Raw genomic sequence first — 20,092 nt, forward strand, 5'->3', positions numbered from 1 at the left:
AAGTGCGCGTAAACGACAGTAAAAAAGCCAGTGGTGATCTGATGGCAAATGCGCGTGATTGACGCAAGCAAGTAAAAAAAAAAAAGTTTGGTTTCCTCCCATGTAAATAGGAGAACTGAAAAGTTTAAACTCTTGTGTTAACTATGTTCCTTTTTCACGGAAAAAATCAGAGAACAAGTATCGACGCGGACGGGGGTTATTGCATGATGATAACTGTCCTGTGATTTTGCACCACGTGACGTGTAAACGCGCCAAAATTAATGAGTAGGTTAGAGTATGTAATGCGGACTTGATCGTATGAGGGATGGAAACTATCAGGGTCCTCCGCAAGTAGTTCGACGTGTAATCTTTTCATGGCTGGTGATTGTTTTTAAAAGATTCAAAGATGTCAGGTATGTGGACATAAATATGGGTTTCACTCAGATAGTTTTATCTTTCTGTATTTTTATACGTAAAGATACAATGTATATATCGAGTTCATATATATTTTGAACTGCGGTATTAGATACGTATGATGCACGATCCTCGCAGCAGAGAGCGCTATTTATGCAATAGCGAAAATCAGACCTGAAAAAAAATCAGGCCTGTACGGGATTCGAACCACTGACCTCTGCGATACTAGTGCAGCGCTCTACCAATTGAGCTAACAAGACAACTGGGAGCAGGCCGTTAAGTTGATTCGTAATAAACCCGTGAAGATAAATCAGATACAATGTATATATGAAGTTCATATATTTTGAACTGCGGTATTAGATAAGTATGATGCACGATCCTCGCAGTAGAGAGCGCTATTTATGCGATAGCGAAAATCAGACCTGAAAAAAATCAGGCCAGTACGGGATTCGAACCACTGTCCTCTGCGATACTAGTGCAGCGTTCAACCAATTGAGCTAACAAGCCAACTGGGAGCAGGCCGTTAAGTTGATTCGTAATAAAACCGTGATGATAAATCAGATAAAATGTATATATGAAGTTCATATATTTTGAACTGCGGTATTAGATACGTATGATGCACGATCCTCGCAGTAGAGAGCGCTATTTATGCAATAGCGAAAATCAGACCTGAAAAAAAATCAGGCCTGTACGGGATCTATCATCACGGGTTTATTACGAATCAACTTAACGGCCTGCTCCCAGTTGGCTTGTTAGCTCAATTGGTAGAGCGCTGCACTAGTATCGCAGAGGTCAGTGGTTCGAATCCCGTACAGGCCTGATTTTTTTCAGGTCTGATTTTCGCTATTGCATAAATAGCGCTTTTATACGTAAATTTGATCAGATGTTTGATACAAGCACACTTCCGCACTATTGGGGAAAATGTAGTATCGATTTCGATTTCATATAACCGTTTTCTCTTTCGCTTATGTGGAAACAGTTTTTAGATTGTTCTTGACATGTTTGAATTCATGGTTTCTTTTTTTTTTATGTCTCCTTTTGAATCTGAATATTGTATATAACTCTGTAACTTCGATGAACAACAAGTCATCAGCATCAATTCAACTAAAGCAACAAGACTTAATTCAGAAAGTTATTTACAAATTACTATGAATTACTATGAAAACAAATAAACAATTTCAAGGTTACTTGACAAAATACCATAGTATCAAGTGTAAAGTAAAATGTTTGAGAACTTAAATCTTAATTAGCAAAGTTATAAGTGAACACTGAGTGACGATAAACTTTTGCCTTGAAGACCCCCTATTTTCCTGTTGAATCCGGTAAGTTCCTGTGTTGCCATTCCCCGTCACTCTAAGCCAGCACTGACAAGATGGAACTCAGTTTCTCACGTCTTGTATGGTTGCCCTTCAATCATCTTTCAGTTTGTGAGATTTATAATTTCTGTTCGAACGCAAGTGTTGAAGAAAGATCTCTCATTGCTTGAGTTTGACCTAACATCTTGAAACAGGCACATGTAGTTTATTGTTGCACGTTGTTCTTCACATTTATTTCTTTGGATTTCTTTGTATGCAATGTCTTTCATTCAAAAGTGTTTTCCATATGGCTTACAGTTACCTCCACATTTATACTTAGTATACATGATTACTGTTTAACTTAGCTCCTCTGGGCAGAAATCTGCTCTCAGCTGTTCTTTTTTACAGAACCAGATACATGCATATGAACACTTAACACTCTTTGCATTAGTCTGACCATCCCTTTCTAAATTTTCTGTGGTAATTTTTTTTCATTTCAAAGGCTACTGGCGAAGGAGAACAATGAAAATCTTTTACAAAATGAATTACATGTCTGAACTATTAAGTTTCAAGTGTCAATTTCTTTGTAGCCATGCATTGTTTGGAGAGTTGAATGATTTGTTTTGAAATTAAAATTTTGAATTTGTATGGGAAATTTACTGTTTCTTTCACTATAATGTATCACTTAAGTATCATTTATGAAGCAACACAATATTTTCCTTTAACCCATTAATGGCCACAGCTTTTGTGGAAAACTGTGTTTTGAAGCTAGTCAAGCAGATTTCAGGTCACTGTTGTGGTTTTAAAAGCTCAAACTTACCAAAAACCCCTTGACAGCTCGTGCACTCGACGGCCTTTCGATCCAAATGCAAAATGGCGGCCTGAAAATCTCGGGCACGCGCAGAAAGCAAAATTTCGACATAGTCTTTGGGTTGAAAAGTCATGCCCCACTTACGACTTTTACTTTTCTCTCTTTCTCCTGCCCTTTTTTTCCCCTCTCCTCACCTGAAGTTTCTCCTCACTTGCTGGAAATTGAGTAGGCTTCATTTTGGTGTAGAGATTTTTCAGAAACTACTCATTATTTTCAAAGCACATGCTCAGAAAGGTAGGTGGGTAATGAAACACGATTTTCGTGCAGATTTTCAGGTCAAAGTGACATGGTTTTTTGGCTATTTCTCCAATCTCCTTCACTCAATTGCACTCATTCTGGTATCGTCTGTAAGATATTTTCAACCTGTTCAAGTACATGCTCAAATTCATCCTCCAGGGTTAAAAGTGATGACATCACAAGGCATAGAAAGGGTGTGGGTCCCCATGGGCGCATATGGGCGCACTGGACGTCAATAGGTTAAATATTCCTGATTTGCTCATGTTTGCATTTTTCTCTATCCATCTTTCATTTTTTTGCTTTCAAAAACCTCAGGACCAATTACATTCTACGAGTAATTTGAGTATAAACCAAAATTAAAAGCAACCCAATGCCATTTATTAGCAGACAATGATGTTAGGAAACATCAGGACTTTTGATTCTAGTCCATATGTGCTGGTATTAATCATGACAAAGTATCAGCAGTACTAAGTGGGCTAATGAAATAGAACAGACATATTGATATACTTACAAGGAAAAAAGAAATCCAGTTCATCATCCACATTCTGAAAACTCACCTCATATGATAAGTGCAGGTTGGAAGATTATATGAATGAGACACTCCTGGAGGATCATAAGTCATGTCAGCAATGAAACTGTCCTAAGTTAATGAGACAAAATTTAATATTTTGTGTCTACAATTTGAATATAGATCTGTAGAAGTTTGGCAGCTGCTAATAAAGATGTTACTTTGTTTCAAGAGTGGTGATTCTAGTAGAAAATAAAATTTCTCAGTCAATCACACAGCCAGTATACTTCAAAACTAAGATAAAATTCTAATCCAGACATGTTGAGATAATGAGAAGTTACTGTTGTAGTAAAGAGAATATAGATAGGATATTCCTATTTGTCACCCATGTTGTTGTTGTGATATGCTTGTTAATTTCCCTTTAATTTTAAAATTTTATCATCAGAAGATGGATGACTTTGAACTTTGGATTTTTTTGGGAACTGTAAATTGTTAAACAAAGTCAAAAGGATTATTTTTAATTTTTACTTTTTGTGGTGAACTGTTGTGCATTTGAGTTCAGTGAGGTATCATGTTGTGAATGAAGTACAAACATTTGAGTAAACAATTTACCACAGCATAAATTAACCTATTACCCAGTATATTAATCAACTGACATAATTATTCTTAAAATATTCAAGATTCTGACCTTGAAATCATTCAATTTCAACAATGAGGGGTGTCTCAAAACACAGACCCCGAAAATGCAGACTGCAGACTTTGAAAACAAAGACCACAGAAAATTTGTTTTTGGCATTTCGAAGGGAACTGTGGTTCACGTACAAACGTCCAACGTTGAGCATGGGACAAAATCATGCATATATGGCTCCTGAAATAGACATTCCCTGGTTTCAAGTTGCCATGTACCACATTCCTTGAAAGCAAAAATTCAAGTCCCTTGGCGATATCAACTGCTGCCAGTTGGGAAAAAGCTGTAAAAAATGTTGAAAGGCTTGCATGCCTGCTTTGATCCTATCGAGGCAATGTAATAATTTGAGGAGATCTAAACCTGAACATCAAGACCGAATGGAAGGAAATCAAAACACTCATATCCCATCATTATAGCAACTGGTTTAGGACAAACAGCAACAAATTCAGCAACCTTAGGATGCTGCAGATTTTGTAATATCTTCACCTCCTTCGCTATGATCTCGATCAGATTTGAGTCTCCCTCGCTAAAAAAAATCGCTTCTCAACCATGGTTCTCTTCAAAATAAAAAAAAAAAATTTTCGAGGTCTGCAGTCTGAGAATAAGGAGAAGATATCTTGAAAGCTGTGTTGGGCTCAAAAGAAGAAGTGCTCAACACCAGTGTGCATGTTGTGATTTTGTTTGATAGCACATGGTTTTGAGAAGCCAGTCTTACATGACCCTAGTGCATGAAAATTTGTCACACAGTGCCTTGTATGACTAAGGCTTTCAGTAAAATCAAATCGTTTTTAAGACATGTTTGTTAATCACAGTACGGAATAACAAAAAGGGAGAAGAATGTCATAAGTGTCCAGATAACATCTGAGTGTACAGCTTTAAAATCCACCTGAAGTTCAAGTAGCAAGTGGACAAAAACTTTGAACCGAGATGATTTACTTTGTTTTGCAAACGTCTGTGCAGTTTTTTTAAAAATCGTCTCAAAAAAGGATCCTTTTTTAAGTGCACCAAATGTCGCAAACAAATTTTCGATGTCTGCGTTTTCGAGGTCTGTGTTTTCAAGGTCTGTGTTTTCGAGGTCTGCGTGTTCGAGGTCTGTGTCCTTGAGACACTCCAACGAAGAACTCATTTCCTATTTTGTTGAATTCTCTATCTTTTCAATTTTTCTTCTATTAATCAAATAATACATATGGTGGGTGTGAGGGGGGAATGTATTTAGATAGATGCGTCCCATGATATAGCAAGAGAAGCTTTGCCTATCAAATCTTTTAGCTGCATTAATTTTATTGTTAACAGAATATTTGACAGTAATTGAACAATGGGCCCATAAGAGTCAACCTGTATCTCCTATATTAATGTAAAAGTAGTAATGTCCTCATTTTATTCATTTATACTTCTAATTGATTTTAATAGTTTCAACTTTAACCACCTGATGATGTGATAAAACCACTTTTTCCACTCATGGAGGGCAACAGACAAGGCCAGACAATGGAGGAGTCAACCTTTATCACAGCTGTAAATACTGTACCATCAACTGGTTTTGTGCCATCTAATTCTTCTTGTCCTTTATCATATCCAAGAGAAGCTGACTACTTACACTGACCTGTTGTGGACTTTTCCACCAGTTCTGACCCAGCAGACGTCCGGTGTGAATCTACACATACCACCTCAGCTACCTATGGATAGTAGAAGAGATATTCAGAGAGTAGGAGAGTCAACTGACTACAACATGACTGCCTCATTTAATGGATCTGGCATTCCCTTTGTACAGGACAACTCAACTGCATCGGCTTCTTTTTGGCCAAACAGCAGTTTTTCTTCTTTTTCAAGAGTTGATGATTGGTCCCTGTCACCTAGAATGAGCTTCGTCCCAAGATCACACGTCAGAGTCTCAAACTTGACACCTGGTGTGAACATACCACCACAGCTACCTATAAACTACAGCAGCCACATAGAGTCTGCTGTGAGCAACATTACCACTAGTACAGTATTCAGTCCTTGTGTTCCTCAGTCACAAGACACCCCATCAACATCTTTGTTGTCATCCAATTCTTTAGCTAATTTATCATTTGATTACTCTCAGTCATCTTGCAGGGATGTTTTCACCAGAGATAACCTCAGTGGAACTCACTTAAATTGACGCCTAATGTGAACTTACCACCACAGCTACCTCTGGACAATACAAGGAGGAGTCATGCAGTGGGAGAGTTTGCTGTTAACTGCAGAGCAACTGTAGTCAATCCTTCTGTCCCTTGTTCACAAGACATCTTCAATCTACCAACTTGTTTTGTGTCATCCAGTTCTCCAGCTTCTTTTTCAAGGATGTCAGTTATTCACAGTCCCCTGCCATGGATGTTCTCACTAGAACTGACTTCAGAGGCTTACCGTCACCATCTGGTATGACTGTACCACCTCAGCTACCAATGAACTATAGAAGGGCTAGTCAGACAGTAGGGGAGTCAACTGTCAACAACTCAACTACATTAGTCAGACCCAGTAACACTCCAGCAGTTCCACCTTTGTCAAGAGCAAAAAGAAGTCTAGCACAATCAACAAACCTTACATGCCTTGGTTCTGCAGCTTACATATCTGAAAATCAGGTACGATTTTGGCCAACTGATGATTTGTTCAATTCATTGAGTATCCTTTTAATGTATTCAATGGAGTATTTTAATTTAGAAAGGGACTACTCCAGATTTTTTTCACCAAAGAAAAATTGTTGAAGTAAGCCAGTTTTAACTTTTTACTGAGTGAATAGGTTCCTGTGGAGGATTTTGCATAGCTGAGCATGCTGATATGAATTTTACCTTCTAATTGTAAACAATTATCGGATGAGGTTTTTGTCAGTATTCAGAATAATCAAGGTCGAGGTAAGTGTTATCAGCCGAAGCGGAAGGCTGAGGGTGATAACACTAACTGAGACCTTGATTATTCCAGATATCACAAAAACTAAATCCAATAATTGTTTTATTATACATTATTTTAAATTAGTATTTTCTGAATCTTTATCTTCAAGTAATTTCTCAATTTCTCGCTGGGTCGATGAAGCAAACCGAGAAGCCATTCTTACTTCGCTTAACTTGTCATTGCTCCACCAGAAATCATGCATTGCATGCGCAACCTACAGATTATTCACTAATCTGTAGGTTGTGCTGTTTCCTAGAATTAACCATAGGCATTCAGCCAATGAGAAGACAGATGGTGACTACAATGTATAATAATGTTGATCATTTTTAGTTTTCTCACTCTTGATAAATAACTAATATTATTAACATGAGAGGTTAAATTACATTTATCCACAGGCAGATTGACATGTGATGTTCAGAGAAGTACTTAGTATTTCCATAATATCAATTTAATAAAACAACTAATTACCCGCTTTAAAATCTACATTCAAGACTGATTACTACATGTATCTTGGTCTGACAAATTTGATATTTTGATATTAGTCAGTGAAGTGGTTTCAATAATGATGGGTACATGTATTTACCCAACTGTGAGGTCAGTATCAACTATTTTCATGGACACTACAGTCCATTTATTATTTCTGATCAGTAAATATCATATAGAAACTAAAACAAAAAAATGGTTATTTCTGGTAATATACTAAAAAGTGCATTTCAGTTTGACATGGCATCATTATGTTTCTTTTGTTGTAGGCTTGTTATTCAAATGTTCCTTTGCCCAGGCCTTCCCCAGCAATTGCAGTCCAAATTGACTCAAGCAGTGTCTCAATGGCATCAGGTATTAGGTACACCTCAAGATGAGAATGCAGAGATTAAATGCATGAGACTGGTAACTTCTACCAGACAACATGATTGTATTTTGAGACACAACAAACAAACAAAAAATTCTCTGGCACCTAGGGTAAACAAACAATCATACTATCTTGTGAATTAAGTATTTCATTTCATACCTTGCTTTAAACAAATTTTTTGACAGTTAAAACTTTGTGCTCTCTACTTTTAAAATTCTGAAATTTGATTGACTCACTGCATATATCAATGCATTCAGTATTATGATAATCCTTCTCTCCCTCTGAATATTTAATGACTTATAAACAGCTTTTTGATTGGATCATTGTCTTAGATTTGTCATCATCTTTAGTTTGAATGTTTGTGTTTATTTGCACTGCTTGTTGTTTTCTGAAAATAAATGATATTTTGACTTTTTCTCACTCTTTTAATCCTTTTTTTTCCCCGCTCATTACATGAGATCTACTTTCATTACATTTGCAAATACTGGCAAGGTGATTTGGCAGGTGGGAGAATGCATAGAAGTCTACTCTTTAGCATACTTAGATCCTATTTTTCCCTTCTCTATGTAAAATATCTTATAACTTACTGTGTCATTAGGTTTGATTAGCAAATTAAATTCTCTTTGTCCCAGGAAAAAGAAAGGGGGAGAGAGTCACCTGGCTGTGGCAATCAATATCGCAAACAACCCTGAGTTAAATCTATGGATATGGCAGGTTATTTCAAGATTTCAATGACTATTTTGTGAAACCTAATACTATGTATATTTATAATTATGGTGTTGTGAAAGAGGAGATCCATGAGACTGAATATTGTGGAAGAGATTTCTGTTCATTATCGTAAACTATTTGAATTAATTTAGGGAAAATAGTGCAATGCTTTTAAAGGAACTTAGTAACATTGCAGTTTGGTTATGTGAGGTTAATCTGAGGTGGCTCCATCAAACCCCTTAACTTTTTCCTCAAAATGCTGGAAATCATGTTTCCGGAGACGTAATTTTCAAAATAATATCCCAGGAGAGCAGCTACCCTCAGACAATTTCCCGAACCCCCTCCCAACCCCCCCCGTTGGCTAAATCCTGGATCCGCCCAATGCCAGTTGATGTAGATGAAAGTTAACCCTGAATTGTTACTTACACCTAAAGCTGATGTTGAGCATAGTTCTTTTTAATGGAACAGTCACATAGAGGATTATGGGTGGTGGGTGTGTGTGTGTGTTTATTTAATATAGTATGAATTTATTTTTAGTGCTGTAATAATTGGTAGCTGTACAGGACATAGGATTCATGATTTAATTCATTCTCCAAACATTAAAGCTTTGGTGGTAGCAACAGTGATTCTTCATTGGAGCATACAAAATGTGTCACTGGCTTTGGCTATTATAATCTATGGTTGTTAATTGTTAACAGGGTCGCTTACTTAAAATTGAACAATACGACTTAAGGAAACAAACTTTGAATTTCTTCTAAATTCTTTGCCATCTTTACTTGCTTTGGTCCTGGGAACTGGTTTGTGCAATTGAACTAAGTTGGAATTCTTGTTTGTTTCCTATGCTGTGATGTGTTCATTTGTTTTACAAAAATTGTGTCGAAAAAAAAATTATTTCTGTAGTAAAACAAGGCACACCAACAGACGAGGAATTAGAGAAATTGGGGAACGAAATTGGTGACCTTTGGATAAAACTTGGGCGTCGCCTGGGGGTCATGGAGCCCAAACTAAAGGATATAAAACAAAGAAATGAGCAGCTGTGTGAGAGAGGATACCACATGTTGATGGACTGGAAACAAGAAAAAGGTTCTGCTGCAACCTACCAAATCTTGAAGGCTGCATTACAGCATGAACTCGTACATCGCACAGACTTAGCAGAAAAAATTTGTTACAATCACGGTAATATTCTCAACAATTTTGATTACATAAAGTCATTGTATGTTGATGTTGACTATATTCTATAATAGTTTAGCGGACGCTGTGCAACGTTTTGTTTTTTTCTCCATGTTTGCTTTAAAGTTACCACGTACGAAGCAGGCGTCATATTAAGGTGGGGGAAGCTACTGAAATTAAATCCCATCTGTGAACCGAATCAGGCTGTTTTCTTGCAGATTTTCAATGTGTTGCGATAAACGAAATGCACCTACAATCAAATTCAGTACTAACAATCTGCTATAACCGAAAGAGGTTCAAAAGAGCTTAATTAAACAGACAAATTAACATAAATTTTAACGCGCAACTTGTATCCTTTTAGCATGGACTGTAAGTGATGGCGAAATCGTAGAAAGTCGATCGCGTCGTGAACACGTGGGGACGTAATTTACTGAGCCAAAGACCCGAGACTTGAAGACGATGAAATGACCAAGGTTTATTTCGTGTCAACGAGGAAAGGTTCAATGGTACTCGTAAATTATCAGACCCGCACAATGTAAGTACTTGGTATGAAAGCTAAAACGGTAACGACTAAAACAGAACGGGTCTTGCTCGTTTGCAAACTTTACAATGACTGAACTTTGGTCATGATAGCATGGACTGAAATAGGCGCGGCGCGACGGGCGCTAAAGGCAAAACAGATTAGCTCAGAGGCTAAAAATAGACAGTCTTAACATGGACAAACAGTTAAGAGATGTTCATAATTCTGCGTGAACTTGCATGCAAAGGCTTCCTCTTAAAGCGAGGAAGTGATTCAATAGAGCTCGGCGCTTTAGAATCTGGTCAGCTTTCTCCGTAAATCACCCACAGGTAGTAGCCATGTTTTATAAGGACTAAAACTTACTCGCCGCTTCTTGATGTTCACAATTCTGCGTGAACTTGCATGCAAAGGCTTCCTCTTAAAGCGAGGAAGTGATTCAATAGAGCTCGGCGCTTTAGAATCTCGTCAGCTTTCTCCGTAAATCACCCACAGGTATTAGCCATGTTTTATAAGGATTACTTACTCGCCGCTTCTTGACGTTGAATACGTGCACTTTTTGTTTCCTCCCAGTAGAAGTGCCTGTTAAGGATCCCTTTGATGTGGAAATCTTTCGGAGCAAACTTGCAGAGTATTACAAGAGAACAGCCACGGTTCCCACCTCTGGGTGGTCCAGAAAATCTGCCGTGAATATTCACAAGATGTACACTGGATTGTCCTGGGTGAAAAAAGAACAAAGCCCAGTTGGGTCATCGCGGACTAAGCTGAATCACTACACTGATGTTTTCGCTGAAAACGAAAACGGATTGCCATCAAACCGAATCCTCGTGCAAGGGGAGACTGGAATCGGGAAGAGCACGTTTGTAAAGAAACTGGCCAAGGACTGGGCTGAACTAGTCGAAAACACCAAAGAGAAGTCAGGTTCTGAAGCCAAACGATTCAGGGGTGACGGAGAAATAGGTGAAGAAATTGACCAGTCAAATGCTGCTAGTTTTAAAGACAACCGTACAAAGGAGAACGAAGAAATATCTTGACACGGCTGTAAAGACACAAATGATGAGGATTACATCCCGTCGCTCCTTCAAGATTTTCAAGGAACGTCCAGTGAGGGTAGATCACGTGAGGAAAGGAAAGAACCGTCCTGTGATAAAAGTGAATATTCATCAAGTGAGGACACGTCAGGTGATGAAAGTGAAGACAAGTCAAGTGATGAAAGTTAAGAAACAACGTTTGTGGATTATGGAGGCATGACCCATTCAAATTTCCTGAAGAAGTTCGAGATAGTTCTAGTTTTTGAACTCAAAAAAGTGTCGAAATGTAGAAGCCTTAGAGATGTCCTAATTGCATCCCATATTTTCCCTGACGAAGATGCAACCCTAACTGAAGGTTTGTTAGATTACATCACCAGAAATCAACAGAACGTTCTACTGGTTTTTGATGGTTACGACGAGTACCATTGCGGAAGCAACTCTGAAATCTATGAAATATTCGTCAGAAATAGGCTGAGAAAATGCTGTGTGTTGATAACAACTCGAATTTCGAAAGCTGGCGAGTTGCGGGAATTTGAAGATGTGCACGCCTAGATCACCGGTTTTAATAAAAAGGACAGGAAAGACTTCACGAAAAGAATGCTTGGTGGCAAGGCGGAGGCAAAGGAGTTATGAAATCATCTTTACCACCGAGACTTGGAAGATTTGGCGAGAGTTCCACTACTGTTACTTTTCTTTTGTAATCTGTGGAAAAAAGGAAAAGATCAGCACTTCCCTGACTCCAAATCAAAATTGTACGAAACGATTGTCCAATACATTTTGGATCATAATGAAAGGAAATGTCCTCGTACCAACTTCCGATAAGTTGAAGATTTTAAAGATATTTTAGTTGAAATCGGAAAAGTGGCCCTTGAATGTCTACTAAAGGACGATCATGTTTTCCAATACGATCAACTGTCCACTGCCATCCTTCGTAAAGAAAGTCATATTATCGGCTTACTTCAACTTAGTGAGGACTCAGAAAATGTTCGACCAGCGGTGATGGTATCGTTCATTCACAAGAGCATACAAGAGTTCTTAGCAGCGTTGTATATCACCTACCAATGTATCCCCGAAGGAAATCTCGGTGAAATGATCGACCGCGCCCGAACCTGGAGCGAATTTTTGTCCTTGTTAAACGTTTTTCAGTTTGTTTGTGGTTTGTCTGATAAGGGAGCAGTGAAAGTTTTGGAACACGTGACATCACTGAGAATCTCTGACCCAGAATTGGATTTGTCGAGGATAATACCCGATGAACAAAGCGAGACAATCGTGACATTTCGTCCTGCCACTGGCGAGCAGAAATATTTCTTTGGAGTTGTGCACGATTCGTTTAAAGAAGTTCGATCAAAAATTGAACTTTGGAGACGTTATTTGAATTGCACCGTTGGGATAATCTATGCTTCGCCTGGTAGAAGATCAATTAGTGACATTGTACCGGAACGGAAAATTTTTGATGAAGTCTTAGTTCGTGGCGTGGTGTGGGATGATTGCGGGTATGATTGCAAATTTGATGGCAAAGCGACAAAGCTGTCCGAGTTACTTGAGTTTTTTTATTTCTTACATATTCCGCCTTAAATAACTGAGAATTCGGTTTTTTCAGCTGGAGAATTTGTGAAGAAATTCGAAGCTGTCAAATGTGACAAGTGTTCATTGTGTTGCACCTTTCATTTCCACAGAGACCAGTTTCGGTTTTACATCACTAAACTGCAACTTTGGTGTGATGACCATGCCAGACTATTCAAAGAGAATTGTACCCCATCTCATCCCCCAAGTTTGTGTCCAGAGCTGTCATTTCCTGAAATTTCTTAGCGTTCTCGACATCAGCAGCCGTGTCAAGAATGAGATGCGTTGTTTTCAGACAATAATTAGAAATTGTAAGAATTTAGAAAGCATTGAAATATGGCAGTCGAATGAGAATGCTTTAGAATGCCTACAACAAATACCTAATCCTCTTACGTGTCAGTTAAAGCTTGCTAGGGACTCTCGGTTGACATCGTCTTGGGTATTAAAGCTCGCTGGTTTGTTACCAGGGTTTAACAACCTCAACACACTTGACCTTGACTTCGGTATTTGCTCTGTTGAAGCAGTAGTCAAACTGGTTTCTTGCATCAAGCACAGGACTCTTGAGTTACTAACACTGAGGTTCATAAGTCTGACTCAAGCAACAGCCGCAGCACTGGGTCGGTCTCTTCCTAAACTGACGTCTCTAAAGAAACTCGTGTTTTGGGGGATGGTTGGGAGCACCCTACAAGTGGAGGAAATGGAAGCACTTCTCAGAGGATATGATGAAACATTTCTGGCTGTAAACCTTCTTGATTTCTCTAATTTCAACCTCAGAGGTTGTCTTGCTCCGCTTAGTTTTCGCTTCTTTCCCGGCATGACGTGTGTAAGTCATGATTATTCAAATTTGGATGAACATGACTTTCGTGGTTTAGTGGATAGTTTGGAATTCAATCCTTGTCTGACTCATCTCTCGCTACGTGGCAATCCACTGGGTGATTGGTCAAGATGAAATCTATCGTGAAACAAGTACTGCCTCAGGTTGAACTTTTTTATTGACAACATCAGGTTCTCACACCAAGTGAAGGAATTAGACATGGGCATTAACGGAACCAATGATTGTATTCAGTGTCACGATACGTAAGCTGCTTGTCACCGTACCACGCAAAGATTGCTTCAGATTAGAACTTGAATACTCTTCAATGAAAGACAAAATGTTTGTTGATGAAGTAACTCGTGTAATTAGTTTGAGTTCTATGTACGTTTTTTAGGTAAGAAACCCACGAACTCGTCAGCTTTTATCTTTAGCTATCATCTTGTCGAAGGAAATGGTTTTGATCTTAAAGAATGAAGTGCTACAAGAGAATGTTTCATTGATTTAAGACGCCCTTCTGCCATTGTATATTTTCTGTGAGCTGACGAAAACGTTATTCGAGTCAAGAACAGATCGAGTAGTGGAGGGATTCTCCATTGTTACTCCACTTTTGACTTAAAACGTTACTCAGGTTGTATATCTGTTCTGGTAACAGTGGGAATTTTTTAGTAGTCGTATAGTGACAAGTGGTATCTAGTGCCTCAGATGGTTTTGGTAATTGAACATGTTTTCGTTAACAGTTGACCGACACTGAGCTTAAAGCTTCCAATCGAGGTGGCCTCTACCTTGAGTCTGTTGATTTTCTCGCCAGCCGGATTACAATATTGCTGTAACAAAAATGCAACTTGGAAGTCGAATAAATTTAATAGAACGATGATGTTCAGTTTAAGCGATCAAGTTCATGTGTTTGTAATCATTGTTCCTGACAATTTTGTGGCATATTTTACGACAAAAAAAATTTCAATCGACTCTCGGAAAAATCCTTAAAACAATTGCGAATGGTTTCCTTTTAACTAGAAGTTCCTTTCTTGTCAACTGACAAACAAAACCAACTTTATCCAGCGGACTTGTCTTTATGAAGACCACTTCTTTCATCACGTATCACAGCGGTTAAAATCTCAATTGAAGTACAAATTTTCGGAGCTAAAGAAACTCGAATGAAAGGTAAATATTTACAACAGTACTGAATGAAAACTGTTGGCAATGTATGCGTCATGAAGTCCGCAATCGGATCAGACAGAGTTGTTTATAGCACCACAAGCTTTGTGGTGCGATAGACTTAGCCCAATATGCAGTGGGTTTAGACAATTTTTTTTGTTTTAGATCTGTGGATAACCCCAGGAAGATAGGGGAACAAATTCCTGTGTTTGAAAATATCAAAAGACGAGAAGTCAGAATTTCTAGATCGGCTACTGTATTACCTGCCTGGGGAAAGGTCTACGAAAAGCTACTCAATGAGCAAGTAACTGAATATGTAGACCCAAAACTTATGGTTAGCCACCACCTTGTAGCCTACAAAAAGAACAACGGATAGGACAGTAAGATTTTACGGTTCGTAGGCAATTGGAAAAAGGAGCCGGGTTGTAGAAGAGTGGTCTGAGTTTAAATCATCGGACTTGAGCAAGGCAATTGATTCTCTCCACTCACCTATACTGATCAAGAAATTGGAATCATATGTTCTCCATACATTGCCTAAGGTGCTGACAATTAGAATTTGTCTAACAATCAAGACATTTTTTGGTAGGCGATCATTTTCTTTTATTCTTGTGATCTTAATGTGTGATTCAGGGGTGATAGTGCAAGGAGCAATTACATATTTATAAGGCTCAGACAGATAATCTTTATTTATCCACGGACAATTCATCAGCTATAAATAATAAAACACTTAAAATATATAACGGTATCAACATGCATTAAATGGATAAGATACTATTATGAAAACTAGACTTAAAACCTAAACCAAACTAAAGGTGCTTTCCACAAATGCCGTGCCACAATGTACTTCTTTAATTAAACGCTTAAATAACCCAAGGGACTCTTTGTCTTATATCATGAGAAAGCTGTTCCATAGGGTGGTGCCACTATAGCTAGAGCTATTCTTATAATGTTTGTGCGCGACGATGGAATATTAAGCTTATTCTCAGAGTCTCTTAGGTTATACGCAGTTTCTCGCCTTTCAAATTTAGAACGTAAATAGTCTGGAGCCAAGCCGTGCAGAGACTTATAGACCATTGTGGCTCTTTGTATTTGCTGCTGGGAAGCAAGGTTTTTAGCATATGTCTCCGATGCCAGTACTTTGATTTATCTCACGTGCACGTGAGTATACTTCCCATTTTTTTCCTTCTGTTTTGCTCTTCAGGAAGCTAATACCCCGTTTTAATTCTGATTTTATTCTATTACTGCAAACTCTCTTTTGTTTGTTTTGGTTACAATGAATATGAATTTTAAAAAGTTGTGGCCATCATGTTTTAGTTATTTGGTTCCTTCCACGATGATGTACCGGGGTGAGAGGTGGTTCTGTCAATAGCCACTTCAGGTAGACGCCCAGTAGACCTGTTGCCACTCCTGTAATGTGTCTCTCACATCTACCTTAATACAATAAACACAAAAGAAATTTGGTTAGCAGTTAGTAAGAGAAAGGCAGCGACCTATTAACTAACCCACAAACGATAACCGAGACATGTGAAACTCACCTGGCAAATAGTTGTTTGAGCGATTTCTGATTACTCGTTCAACAGAGTCGCTTGGCTTTAACCTACAAGTAAAGAGTATGGTATACGATAACGCGTCAGAGAAGAAGGTGATAAAGAGATATGAACGGTAAAAACAATTCTTAAGCTTATTTAACCCATTTGCTCCGAATACTGATAGCTTGTGTTAATAGTTAGTAATTAAAGATGTAAAGCACGTTGAGTTCTTTAATACCCGAATCCATCATTAAGATCGCTGTAGTCCTCATGCTCTACATTCCCGTTACTATCTTCCGTGCCTCGATGTCTGCTTTTGGGACTATCCTTGCTACCGTAGCAACCAGGTGGGAGCTGCCAATCTAAAACAGCTGACAGTCTGTCAAGTGAAAGAAACTGATGATGGTATCCCAAGATCCCGCACACGTAACATTGTTCCATATACAGGTCTTTATCCTCAGCATTCCTTGACTGGTGCTTTCTCCTGAGGACAAGTTCCCTCCATCTCATTTGTTTATAGATGTTAGCACAAAGTGTTTCAAATATATTTTCGATAGTTCTTTTTCCTTCTTTGTGAGAACTGTAGAGTCTTTGGGTGATATTGGGTAGACAACCTGCCCAAAGATAAAGATCAGCTCTAAGAATTCATATGCCTTTACAAGCATTTGCCTTTTTCTTTTCAAGTGTTTTCATTACTTGTCTATAGTCCAGTGTCTTCTAAGACCATGCTATTTAATTTGTTTTCTTATCAAGAAAGGCAAAATTGCCTTTTCCTAAACCAAATTGTCTGATGACACTTGATTTTTGTGAACAAGTCGCTGAATAAAAAAAAGCTAAAAAATAATTATTAAAAAAAAAAATAAAATAACTAGGTTTCATAATACTTACGCAAGGCTGGTGTTCTTTAAGGAAATAATAAATTAGTCATTAACTTGAAACCAACTTAAAATCAGTTGATCGTAATAAAGTGATCATTTATGACCAGTTAAGGGTATAAAAGCTCTCGAAGTAAAAGGAGTAGTTACTTTGCTACTGGCAGCACCGAAATAACGTCGAAACAATGTCTAAATAGTACGGGGGTTATCATTTAAGTCAAATGATAGTCTCGAGTCGTTGAATGTCACGGGAGTCTTTTGCTTGAAAAGGATTGAACCTTTGTTCAGTTTTGCTTCGATTTAAAAGATTTTTGCAATCAGGTACCTTTGATTTCCCCAACCATGAAGAAGAGTGCTTGGTGAGTTGTCATGTAACCTGTTGTGTTCTCACTTCGAACGAAATTCCAGCATTCTTTGGTGATGTTACAAGGTTTCGCACCAGACCTCTGGTCTCCAATCAATTCCGAGATACACCGGTCCATAGTGTGCATGTCAAACTGCACATTTACAACGTCTTGTGGTTTTATTTGGGAAAGGCTGGTGTTTAGATTCCGGAACTCTCTCCGGAATTGCCAAGCATGCTTAGCTACGAAACCGAGCCTGTAGTAATCTGGGTCCGAAGCTTGTAAGTAGGGCTGTGATTTATTGGAAACAAAGCTCGCTTTGCGGTGTAGACGGGTCAATACTTGGAATGTTTTCTTTGGTATTTGAATACGATTGGTTTCCACCTTGTTCAGTAAGTCCTGAAGAATTCCTTAAAAATAAAGCACTCGTTTTTAATAAAAGAAAAAAATAAAAGCAACGCCTTGACCATAGCTATTTCAATTATTAATTTAGTGTTCTTTGATGTTGATAATTTAGCACTGACGACTGGAGCTTTCGCCAGTGGTGGAAGCTGAAGTGTAAGCACAATATGCATCTGTTATTTCATCGTGGAATGAATTTGACATGGTCTTTGATTCGCATATGGTCCAGCAAGCACAACATTTGGCCTCCGTGTAGTTGCCTCAAATTTCCCTTGCTGCATTAGGAAAAGTCTGCAGACAAGCACACGCTATTTTATGAAGATGGCAATCATTTTGTTCTTATGGTTTTGTCCGAGTCTTTCTCTCTATGAAATAAAAGCTTTCATACTATCTACTGGGAGTGTGGGCTACTGCTTATGTCGCTTACGTCAATAGGGGCTTCGCCCTCCACCCACCCTCAGAAACATACATAAGAATATGAACACGTTTATACTTACTCCGTTTGGGATCATGGTAATTTATTTAATCTCAAAGCGGAAGACATTTAGATTTGCGTTGTTGAGGAATTTCTTATGCGTTATTTCGGTGAATAAATATATCTTATTAACCAAGCGCGAGGGCCGTACTGGGAGAATATCGGCCCGAGGTCTTGACAGTACGGACCGAGCGCAGCGAGGTCCTTACAAAAAAAACCGAGGGCCGATGTTCTTCCAGTACGGTCCCGAGTAAGCTTGGTTAATAAGAGATTTATTATACGACTGAAGTTCAACTTGAAGGGACACAAGTGTGGTATCATTCGGGACCATTCGGGACAGTGCCCGGTCCAATACTTAGAGAATATTGGACCGGCAATAGAGCATTTTGATTGGTTGATTTTAGTTATTGGCCCTCTGACTGCTCGAGTCGTGTAATAAAATCCCATATCACACCCAGTTTGGAGATATTCGAAATCATGTAGTGTTCTTCATGTTGTGCTGTCCGAGCTTAAATTTTTACGGCGTAAAAATGATAAATTTGTGCTGAATTTATGTTAAGACGACCCTCCTTGCACTAATTATGGCTAATTTTGGTGCCAAAATTCTTATCTCCCTTCTGGGTTGATGACTCTTACGGCCAACGGCTAAAATTTTGGCCCCTCTTTAGGGTCAACGGTTAATGTCTTTCAATTGATGTCACCTGAAATTTTCTGAAGGACTATCAGTTGAAATTTGTCAATTTTTGTGCCTAACGACTAAATTTTTTGGCCGTTTTACGACTATCGGTTAACCTCATCGAGAACCTCTTTTTCCTATAAAAATGTCTGAATGAAAAACATCTTTTGTGATTTCTGACGCGTGCAACTTCACCTCGGTTTGTTTACGTTGTCTGTGTTTTGCCTTAATAGCCAAACTGAATTTCTCTATGGTTGCACCGGCATTGTTGGCACAAATTCGCTTCATGATAGCTGTTTTGAAAAAGCTGGTGCTTGTTAACTTGTCTCTATCGTCTTTAGGTGATGACCCACTTTATGTAACCGCGATCAATAATTAGTGACTGATGCAGAGCCTTAGGGTTTCATTTTCATTTGATGATCCTTTAGTGAAGCTAATTCATTTGATCCTCTAATAATATTTGTAGTTCTATAAAGTTTGATTAGCAAACTATATTTTGTGAGATATTATTACTTACCATCGAGTGCCTGAAGACCAAAAATCCCGTCGATATTAAACTTTTTGTACTCCTTTGCGAAGAAGTCCACAGCCTTGCTCAGCGAGATTAAAGTCCTTCTCAGTAGTCTTTGATGATTCTCAGTAGTCTTTGATGATTCTCTACGTATTCTATAAAGACTGGTGTTGGAGGAATGCGCAGATTGTCCAAATTCGGAAATCAAAAGTAGAATTACGATCAGTTGCCGATATCGTGAAAGCAAATACATGGTTTAAAATTCAAGTTGATAGTTGAAATTTGGGAATAGAGGAATTTTATATCTTGAATTACCCAACACGAATTCAAAACATGCTCCGCATATGGTGAATTTTTTATGCTTAGCCCTTTGATGTCAAATGACGTGTACTTAATCTGACAGATGACTGCCTGCCGAGACAGGGATTAGCATTTTATTAGCGGAGCATATCCGCATGGCAAAACAATAAGCGACGTGTTTTGTTTACATCGTAACAAGCGTAGCTGAGTAATCTGCCCGCCTATGATGCCTTCATGGGGTCTCAAGCTGAGTCAAGAGCATGTTATATCAAACAA

The 20,092-nt window shown here is 38.4% G+C and overlaps 1 protein-coding gene, 1 non-coding gene and 1 pseudogene across 4 annotated transcripts; 2 read left to right on the forward strand and 1 right to left on the reverse strand.

Moving 5' to 3' along the window:
* The first annotated feature begins 234 nt into the window (after nt 1-234).
* On the forward strand, nt 235-7,756 carry LOC111336831 (uncharacterized). Its single transcript, XR_015988681.1, has 3 exons — nt 235-392; nt 5,403-6,589; nt 7,649-7,756. It is a non-coding gene; the product is annotated as an uncharacterized LOC111336831 (transcript).
* Nucleotides 7,757-8,432: 676 nt separating this feature from the next.
* On the forward strand, nt 8,433-14,443 carry LOC148729197 (uncharacterized; annotated as a pseudogene). Its single transcript, XR_015988800.1, has 4 exons — nt 8,433-8,460; nt 9,355-9,630; nt 10,718-11,062; nt 11,387-14,443. The product of XR_015988800.1 is annotated as an uncharacterized LOC148729197 (transcript).
* A 929-nt stretch (nt 14,444-15,372) lies between these two features.
* On the reverse strand, nt 15,373-19,897 carry LOC148729198 (UPF0764 protein C16orf89 homolog). Of its 2 annotated transcripts, none has more exons than XM_088725310.1 (5): nt 19,523-19,897; nt 17,434-17,862; nt 16,472-16,847; nt 16,240-16,301; nt 15,373-16,131 (listed from the first exon to the last, which is right to left on the reverse strand). In XM_088725310.1, the coding sequence occupies exons 1-5, from the start codon at nt 19,767-19,769 to the stop codon at nt 16,079-16,081; spliced, it is 1,167 nt and encodes a 388-aa protein (XP_088581436.1). In that variant the 5' UTR covers nt 19,770-19,897; the 3' UTR covers nt 15,373-16,078. The 2 variants fall into 2 exon arrangements, with proteins under 2 accessions (XP_088581436.1, XP_088581435.1); XM_088725309.1 differs by having other exon boundaries at nt 15,373-16,135.
* Nucleotides 19,898-20,092: the final 195 nt, after the last annotated feature.

The sequence above is a fragment of the Stylophora pistillata genome, chromosome 6, assembly GCF_964205215.1.
Source record: "Stylophora pistillata chromosome 6, jaStyPist1.2, whole genome shotgun sequence".
Lineage (NCBI taxonomy): Eukaryota > Metazoa > Cnidaria > Anthozoa > Scleractinia > Pocilloporidae > Stylophora > Stylophora pistillata.

Excerpts from the sequence above, each read along its gene's own strand:
- LOC148729198 (XM_088725309.1), bottom strand. The coding sequence starts at position 19,769 with ATGTATTTGCTTTCACGATATCGGCAACTGATCGTAATTCTACTTTTG. Across the intron at positions 16,848-17,433 it reads CATGGTTGGGGAAATCAAAG|GTTGTCTACCCAATATCACC; the intron begins GTACCTGATTGC and ends ATCTTTGGGCAG. Across the intron at positions 16,302-16,471 it reads GATCTTAATGATGGATTCGG|GTTAAAGCCAAGCGACTCTG; the intron begins GTATTAAAGAAC and ends CTTTACTTGTAG.